Here is a 9,943-nt window from a genome sequence, read left to right on the forward strand (position 1 = left end):
ACCTAGTGGTGGGTATGCGAGATTCGACTTCCGCTGAATATAACTTTCTTACTTGTTTTTTGTCAATTTTTTGCTTCTGAAAAAACATCAAGAGCAGACATTGGACGCACGAACGGACGAACAAAAATTTGATTATCTTATGATAATCTAAAGAACATATTCTTGGAACGTTACAAACGGAATGCAAGTTTTATCATGTCCACTTTCTTCGATGTTGGATTTAAAAGCAATAAGATCAATGGGGAAATTTGATCAAAAGCAATTATCATAAATTATTCATTCAAATAAACTCATTTAACAGCTGTAGTTGAATATTAATGCTATGTTGTGTTTTACAAAAACTTCAATCACTTTAGACACACATGAATGGTTAAGGAGACCACCATCAAGTGTGAAAAGAATTAATTACAAGCGGCGACGATCTGTTAAGGTGTTTGAAATGTATTTCGGTTTAATCACTAATCATTAATTAACGGCTAGCAACGCTAAGAGCATTGACTTAGTCAGACATGTTAAAAACGTTGACTGACTTACAAATCTTTTTGGCTGAATACATGCAACCACATTATTAAAGTTGAATAACCAACTAACAACGGCACAAGTTTAATATATGTAATTAGTTAAATTTAAGCATTTATTAGTGAAAGAAACTTTTTTATAAATATATTTATCGAGTTATTTTCTTCTGCTTCTTTATACCCATCGGATGAGGGATATAATCAGAAGGAAGCACCAGAAATCGCACAATGTATATTTACTCTCTTGATCAGCATAAGATTCTAAATCGATTTAAGTATGTCCGTCCGTCCGACTGTTGCAAGCTTTTCCCTGGCCGCAACAACGAAGCTACCACTTTCAAATTTGGCAGAAACATTGAAACTCCTTGCAGGTATCTTGGCATTTACAATGGGTAGAATCGGTCAAAGCACGCGCTCACAGCACTACGTAAATTGGGAACACCTCTGTTTTTCAAAGCGAATAAAAAATTGGTTTTTTGCTCATTACTCATAAGCTATAGCAAATAAATCAATACAAAAATATGATCGCATGTTCTTTGGGCGATGGTGTAGCACTTGTGCACGAAAATGGAAAAAATTGACCCCGCCTACCCAATATTACAATATATTAAAATTTAATTGTTTTTTCAATATCTTTATAACGCGCAGACGCAACAAGCTCCAAAAGCCCGCAAAGTATGCAAGTTCTTGGACAGTTTCAAATTTGAAATGCACCTGTCTGTCTGTACATCTGTAAATATGGGCAACTTTGTAGTGTTTGTGGTAAGCATTCTCCCGTTAGCGAAAATGAAGATATTGTTTACAAATTCGCAAAGTAATTTGGAATTGACCTAAACTTTTCAAAGGACGCGCCTACTTTTATTTTGAAAATAAAAAAAATCACTTGCGCCCCCTCTCACTATTATAGACCATGAAAATGTCTTTCTTTCTCTTCTTTTGTCTTTTTGAGGATAACGGGAAAGGGTATAAAAGATTCGGTCCTGACCGAATTTAATTTACTTACTTGTTTTCTTTTCTTTTTTTTTTTCTTACAGAATGTTATCTTCACTTGAGCGTAATGTTGGTTTTTGGCTTCTTTCCGTTTTTGCCGTTTCCATTACGTCCCCTTCACTAGTCACCCCGATGATAATCAATACAAATACATTAACTGCAACGGCAACAACAATAAATCAACCAAAAGCTCGATCGCATTTGGCTTCAAAGTTGATATTTCAAAGTCCAAGCATGGATAATATACTTAAGGAGTTCATAGTTTCGTCGAAACCTCTACAACTACGCAAATACTCAAATCGTCCTAAGATTAAGAAAAGCAAGAAGGATTCACGTATCTATTTTATAGCAATACCGCCATTACCATATCGATTTGTACCTGGTCGAGGGTACGATTATCAACCTTTGAAAATAAAGCCCTTATTATTGGATACAAGATTCAGCAATAAAATTATGGGCGATAAAAACACTTTACCGACGAATTTCCTTCAATTTGAGAAATCTCAGCAGTCGACTACAAATGTGAAAGCGTCGCAGAAATCTTATCGAATCGAAACGGCAACGTCGCCAGTATCGGCTACTGCTAAGAAACCCGCCGAAAGTAAAATCTATAACCTAGATCGTGCGGACTATCATTTCAATGGGCGGCCTACGAGACTGCAAGCCGTCCATGCAGCAGCCAAGTTTAAATTGAAGCCAGAAAAGCTCAAAGCAAACTTATTTGTAGATAAAAATGTAATTTACTGAAATGTGTGCGTTTAAATGAGAAAGAAGAAGAAGAAGAAGAGAAAACCAGTAAACGAAATGAAGAGGACAAGAAATGAATGAATAAGTATTCGATTACCCTATAGATAATGCACTGATCAATAAGGATTATAATCAAATATCAAGTTAAAGTTTCCTTCGTTTTTTCCCCTTAAATTTTCTTCATCTAGAACGTTCTCTCTTCTTTAAATTTTTTCTTTTCACTTTTAGATAATTTAAATTGAACCCTAAGTCTCTGAGAAAAATTCCGTAAAATATTTTATATTTTGAAAAATGTCTAATGTTTAAATAATATCGCGCGAAATATTATTAACCATACAGCATATGAATCTAGTATTTGATTAGGAAAAGCTTTATATGTAAACATAAATTAAGTTTTTTTTTTTTTTGTTTTTTATTTATTTTTTTTTTTTTTATAGAAAAACTGTATATAAAATAAGCGAAATAAAGCACTATGAAGACTCTCAAGAATTTTTTCTCTAATATCATTAATCAGTGAATTTCAGATGGATAGGAAAGGATAACTCAATCAGCTTACTGATAAAGATGTAAACGAAATTTTTAAACGGTTTTAGTAAACAAGAGAAACACTTCGCAATCGTTGCTCCAATGATGACATTGACAATACTTCAAACTCTGTCCAACCCAATCTATCCATACATAAAAAAATGCTTCAAAATGTTTCGTTATGTTCGTTATATTTCGGCCAAAACGATGATGCTTCCAAGACTTATAAAACCCGGTCACATTTATGGTGGAGACAGAGCTTTATCATAATCAGGATTAAACAATGTCTACAAAAACAGTTTTGGAATCGAACTTCCAAAGGTAATTTTTCTGCTGAAACGAAACGAAATAGAGTCATTCTTGCCGGAATGGGCAGCGCTGTAATGAGTGCGACCGGTCAGAACAACCGTCATTTGTTTCGTTCCCCGTAGAGCTTTCTCTGCATAATCCAAAACTAACTTCAAAAGCTCTATGCCAGTTCTAGTTTTTCGTCTAGGAGGATAATGGTTTTGAATAGAAAAATGGCATCAGATTATCGATTACAACTGCAGGTATCAGGTGTAGCAAAGTTAATTCGGAATGGAAGAAGAATGCGTTCGATTTTTGCCGGAAAAACACTAGGAACTTAGTCTTTGGTGTTATATCACATATTTGTTAATGCACATGTTTTGTATTGCATATGTATATATATATAAAATGTGTAGGATTTCCATTAGCAGCTCGCCTCATCGAACGACACGTGCAATATGGTCGTTTTGCAAAGTGAACTGCACTCCACTCTCGAAACCGTATACCAACAGCTGCCGATCCCACTTGACCTAAAGATTCCAAACAATTTTCCAGTTTTTCATAACACTTACAATAGTTCTTTCACGATCGGAACTCTTTCTTCTAAACTTTTACGACACTTCCAATTCTTTAAAAAAATTCAAATGACCGTTTGCCCGTCACGACCTGTTTGAAACGCTGCGGTCGATTGAAAAAGTAGGGATGATTTCCAGATGTAGTTAAAAACGGAACTATTTTTATAACCTTTTGGACTTGAAACTTTTAAACTGTAAATTACATAATTGCACGACGCAACCTAAAAAAAGGCAGCGCAACGACAGATTCGTCATGAGAAGTGGCTTGTTTTCAACCCATTTCTGTTTGTTTTCTTTTCCTTTTTTATATCGAAACTCACATTCACCCGCAACAACCTCAGATAAGTGCAGTATTATTCGCAACTGATCGTCTCCCGAAACGAAAAGTCGATCCTGTAGCGAAATATACAAATCGGCTTAGTAATGCTCCTGTGCTTAATCTTCTCACGCCCACAGAAACTTGTTTGGACGTTTACATCCGTTTAAATTATAGTTACTATCAGGGATAATAAGAAGAAAAATTTGATATCAAATTACGAGGAATGTAGGAGAAGTTCTTTATTCGCTGGGTATATGTGCCGCAAATACAGAAACCGTGAATATGGAATGGTAATTGGATACCTATTGGAATCCTTTTATTATTATGTATGTACTTATTCGACCCGCGAATAAAGAAATTCATAGCCGCGAATATAGGAATTTTTTTAATTTTTTTTAATCCGCGAATAATGAAAATGCGAATGAAGGAAGCGCGAATAAGGAGCTTTCACTGTACAAATCTTATAGCTTGATTCACTAGTACTTAGGGTACTTATGGTATACCGTAGGTTGGTGCAGTAGGAGCGAAAAAGAAATTAAAAAAAAAAGAAACGATCCGTGAAGAAATGCAGGAATATGGTTAAGCCTTAGAGAATCCGAGTAATAAATTCATTTTATCGCTTTGGTATCCCAACAAACCGTTTTTAAGGGTTTCTTCTTTTTCTCTGCCTTTTTGAAACAAATCGCCAGAATCGTATGTCCGCGAGTAAGAATATGGAAAACTGTGCAATGCACCAAACAAACGAGAAGCGATCGTGTCATTGGAAACAACAGGAGATTGTAAGTAGATTTTTTTGGCTTTTTTGCTATAATTGCTGGAAACACAAAGTAATTCCTTATCTTCTTACTATTGTTTGGAGAAATTGTTTAAGAAAATTTAGATAAAATTAAAATTAGTTCAATTTCTTGGCCCAATTCGGTTTCAGTTATTACTAACTCCATCGCCTGGTAGGCACTAGTAGTATTCGCTCGCCATCACTTGTGTCACAAAGATAAACGGAATGACCTCTTCAAAACTGTCGATTAGATTACGCTTTAGTAATCGGGCATTACAGATGTCTCTGGCGTGAAGTCTGCAGAACCATTGGCAATTTGTTGTCTAGTCGAAGTGGGCGCCCCTCAGCCTTGCACGTAATGTGTGACACGAGTAAGAAAGTATAGATATGGTCTCAACATTCCCCACTGGTCGAGTCAAAGTCTACCAAACGTCTAATTATTTAATGCCCCCGGACAGTACAAAAACATATCAAAAGGCTTAACGGAAACGGAAATTTTATATGTGATCTTCGCCATAGAAAGGGAAATTTCCGACCAACTGGCCATTAAGCCATTGGCATTTTCCATTTTTTATTAACATATTCGGGCTCGAGTCATTTGACTTTTGACTGAATGAGAAATTTTCCAACACGTCCAGCATATACGAATAGCTCATCTTTGGATAGTGTCCGTAGAGCGACTTATCATCGTAAAAGATAAAACGTTATTTGGACACGCCGTACCGATCGAAACGAAAAATAATAACAAAGAGAAACACAGGATGTGGCCAGTGCATAACAACGCGGTGCTTCCGAAGATTCCTTAAGAGAATTGGAATTATAGGGCCGAGTGTTGTCAAGCTGAATAAGTGTTCTCGGTATTATTATTAAGCCTCGTCTACTTATCCCGTCTACTATCCCTATTCTTTTATATGCCATCATTTTATTTACTCTCTACTGAAATGAAAATAAACCGAAAGGTATTGAAAATAAATTCAAATACTTGTCGTATTGTCGGTTGACAAGTAAAATTGGTAGGTGAGAACTTTTTGCACTTTTCACAAAATGCCTGAATATTTTTTTGAATAAATTTCTTTACATGTATTGTACGCCTTTAGAGAATGATTCTCAAACATTCAACAGGTGTGGTTACCATTTCACAGACAAGGGCAGAAGAAAAAAAAGAAAAACGAGAAGAAGTAAAAAATCTCAGCCTTTACAGAAGTTGTTGTTTGTATTGTTTTTTCTTTTCTTTCTTAATTTTATATATATATATATAGATGTTGCGTTGATGGAAGAATAAATCGCTGGCGCCAATTTGTAAAAAGTTTTAACGGGTGAACCGCCATATGTAAGCAAAAGATCAGCATAATTCATCATTCCATTTGTTTCATATAGAAAATTCTTACGCAAGCAAAACACAACAAACAAATTGATATCATAAATTTTTTTTTGTTTCAAATTGAACGTAGCGCAATAAAATATATTTATTGTATTACTTTGCAATGGCAACGCTGTGCACGCTCTAGGCTGTTTAAGCGCAAATATTCAGTTTATTATTCTTAGTTCAGTTCTTACGAATAAACGTATTAGAATTTTTGTCGCGCATATATAATATATAAATAAATTTATATAAAATATAATTATTTATGACATTACAAGTCTTCTTACTGGAAGTTTTTTAATAAGTTTAAAAGGTATATTTTGAAGTGTGATATAGGTGAGTATAGAAATATAAATTGACATTTATTTGAAGAAGTAAATGAAAAAGAAGACTTTTTTTTTTTTTTCATCCGCCTGAGTGGCGAGTAGAAATAATTGTACATTAAATTATTGGGGAAGAAGTATACAACTTCTAAATGGTGGAACATAAATTAATATCGCAATTCTTAGATTAAGCAGGAAAAACTAAAAGGTGCCTTTAAAATGCCGTTATAATGAAGAAATTTAAAAGAAAGAAGGATTTATTTAGATAGCTTGGCTATGTATACATATGTACATATATATGAAAATACATAATGTATATATGTTTTTTCGAAATTCTACATGCACACATGTGTGCATATATATATATATACTTCGTCTACCATAAGTTTCAGTGTTCTCCAAGCATTAAAGTAAATATAAGAAATTTTTACAACTCTGTTGTATGTTTTATTTCATTGTGTTCCTTTGTGAGTCCTCCATTTTGCGTCCGTTGAAATTTTCATAAAGCGATTTGTTTTTTTAAGTTGAAGGAAAGCGAAAAAAATAACTTAATAATATTTGGCTTTAATTATAAGTTGATCACGTAATTATTTCAATTGAAAGTGAAGTATACTTAGCTTTTTCTTTTCGAATTTTGTTTTTCTTTTTTTTTATTTTTTGTTTAATTTCAATCATTTGCATTTGTTTCTAAGCCAAAGTAGGAAATTGACGTTCATCGTTGACTTTGAGTGCTAAATTTTGCTGATGTTTATCTGACGTAAACTGGCGTTTACCGCCACGTTCACCGCCACCGGCGGCTAAATTATTGGCATCCGTACCCGATATTCCACCAGCGCTGCCACCGCCAGTAGCCCTAGGCTTACTATCATTATTATTATTGCCAGTAGAATGAGGGGCGTTGGTCCCTCCACCACCGCCACCACCGCGTCCTCCACCGCGACCACGTCCACCAAAACCGCTGCCAATGCGACGACCATCATTGAAATTGAATTGTATGTCTAAAATACGCTGCTGACGTCCTACACGTTGTGGATACATGGCGGGGTCATATTCCAATTCCAATTCCTCTTCACTTTCATTCTCCTTTTTCTTATTATTGTTCAAAACAATCATTTTCTTCCACGGTGATGTGTCCTCGCCTAAAATATTTTTGGAAATTTTAAAAATTTCTATAAATTACTTTGTACTTTACCCTCGCCAGCCTTGTGTATGTTGAATTGCGGTTTAGCTCTTTGTTGCTGTTGGGCTTTTCATTCATCAAGGGTCAATTCTTTTACTTCTTCCTCCACGTGTTCGTTTGCTCATTGCTTTGTGGTTGATCATTAATGGTTTCATCAATCTTTTCAGTACCACCACTGGTATATGCAGCAAGGTTCACATTGTCTTCATTATTATTATTTTTAGTATTCACTTCATCAATGATATCCTAAACAGACCCCCAGTTTTGAGCACCAGAGCCATCGCATTTGTCGACAGCCTTAACACCTTTTTATAGATCGTATTCAGAAATATTAAAAATTAATTTTTGAAAATTTATAAAGTAGTAGTAAAGATTTATGTTGTGAGTGTTACCAAAAGTTTTTCTTAACATTCTTTTTTATCTACACAAAAGTAAATTTTTTTTTTTTTTAAGTTTAATATATATATATATAATTTTAATTATATGTACATATATATACACAAACACTTTTTAGAGCTGAGTAACGATTTCATTTATCTTTTAGGGTTCAAAGGATTCATGGATCGCTATAGACAAATGAGAAATCGTGTTAAACAAAAAGAAGAAAACGTACAAAATACGAAATTTTATTCAGAAAAAAAGAAAACTGCTAACGATCTAAAAGAAAACGATGTAGGATTTATATTCGTTTATTTATATTGATATTCGTCTTATCGGACCCGATTTCATTTCAGATGCCAACTGGAAAAGGCTTTGGTGGTGGTTCCAGAGGAGGACGTGGCCGAGGTAGAAATTAATTGAAACTCACTTTATCTCAGACAGATATATATATATATATATATGTATATACATATGTATTTGTTAATATGTGTGGTTATGTTCTTTTAAGAAATAAATTCAAGAATTCAAAGGAAATTTCTTGCCTAAGCTTAGTTTATTCATCTCCAACTAATACCAAATTTCACTGCAAAATAATTTAGGGTTCCACAACGATGATGGAGGAAATGATAGAAAACGATCCGGTTATAAAGTACCCACAGTAGTACCAGTAGTAGAATGTGTATGAGGTCGGAAAATTCCAGAAGAGAGCCAAACTCATGGCAAGTAACCGTTGCGATATAAAATGTTGAAGATTTTTAATTACTATTTGGCGATTTTTTCGAAACAGGAACTTTTAAAGGAGGGCGCGAGCGGCACGATTGTCTTTGTGAAAACCAAACGAAGTGTCGACTTTTTAGCATCTTTATTGTCGGAAACAGATTATCCGACTATTCACGGCGACCGTTTTCAATGCCAACGCAAAACTGCTTTGGCAGACTTCAAAGCAGGAAGAATGAAAGCGCTAATTGCGACCTCGGTAGCTACTCCTGGTCTTGATGCCAAAATTATATGACACGTAGTTAATTACGACATGCCATCGTCAATTAATGAATACGTTCGTCGTATCGGACGCACTGGTCGCGTGGGAAATAATGGCAAAGCTAGTAGTTTCTTTGATCCCCAGCATGACTCGGCTATTGCTAGCGAATTGGCAAAAATTCTAGAAGGTGCTGGCCAAGAAGTGCCGCAGTTCTTAAAGACATATAGTTGCGGTGGTGACCATGACAATCGGGTTGGCCGTTTCGGTGACAGGGATGTACGAAAAGATATTCCTCAGGTGAATTGATTTATTAAGAGTTTTTTTTTTGTGTAAATACATAAATTTTTAACATACACTCTTTTTTTTAATTAGAGCGATGATCAGTTTATTACTTCTGGCGTTGCTTCTGAAGAAGAAGAAGATTAGAATCATTTTTCTTATATTAAGTTTATTAAGTTTAATACAAAGTTGTATTAAATGACTTTTTTTCTGAATCATTTTTACCATTATATTATAAAAAAGTTGAAGGTTTAATTTGAATTTAACATTTTTTTATTTACTATATTTTTAAATAAATGGAAACCATAAAAATTACGCTCGTTGATATATATAATAAATTCATCGCAAGCACGTGACACGTTTTGTAGATCTGACAAATAAAAGTAAATTCAATATGAACACAAGAAAACAATCAAAATGTAGCTCAATAGTTTCTAAAGTTTTCGAGATTTTAAAGTCATTATATATTACATTGGTTAAAAATAAAATTGTATTTCATTCGGCAACTCTGTTCAAGCGCTGTGGTCACATTTTTCTCTTTGTGGAAAAATTTTTGCAATTTAATTTCTTTATTGCGTTATACATTTTGAAAAGTTCTCAAACTTATTATAATCGATTGAACTTTCTGTGTGTTTATTGCGAAAAGTGTTCATCGCGGATATCGTACGTGTTTTCCTTTAAATACATTTAAAAAAAAAAAA

General features: G+C 34.2%; 1 protein-coding gene and 2 pseudogenes across 1 annotated transcript; 2 read left to right on the plus strand and 1 right to left on the minus strand.

Annotated features, from left to right (window-relative positions):
• The first annotated feature begins 1,558 nt into the window (after positions 1–1,558).
• LOC119640756 lies at positions 1,559–2,255 on the plus strand. The gene has a single exon (XM_038038974.1). It carries the CDS (start codon positions 1,641–1,643, stop codon positions 2,253–2,255), a length of 615 nt encoding a protein of 204 aa, XP_037894902.1. The 5' UTR covers positions 1,559–1,640.
• A 4,821-nt stretch (positions 2,256–7,076) lies between these two features.
• Positions 7,077–8,014, minus strand: LOC119640731 (annotated as a pseudogene).
• Positions 8,015–8,726: 712 nt separating this feature from the next.
• LOC119640732 lies at positions 8,727–9,389 on the plus strand (annotated as a pseudogene).
• The last annotated feature ends 554 nt before the right edge of the window (positions 9,390–9,943 follow it).

The sequence above is a fragment of the Glossina fuscipes genome, unplaced genomic scaffold (genome assembly GCF_014805625.2).
Source record: "Glossina fuscipes isolate IAEA_lab_2018 unplaced genomic scaffold, Yale_Gfus_2 127, whole genome shotgun sequence".
NCBI classification, from domain to species: domain Eukaryota; kingdom Metazoa; phylum Arthropoda; class Insecta; order Diptera; family Glossinidae; genus Glossina; species Glossina fuscipes.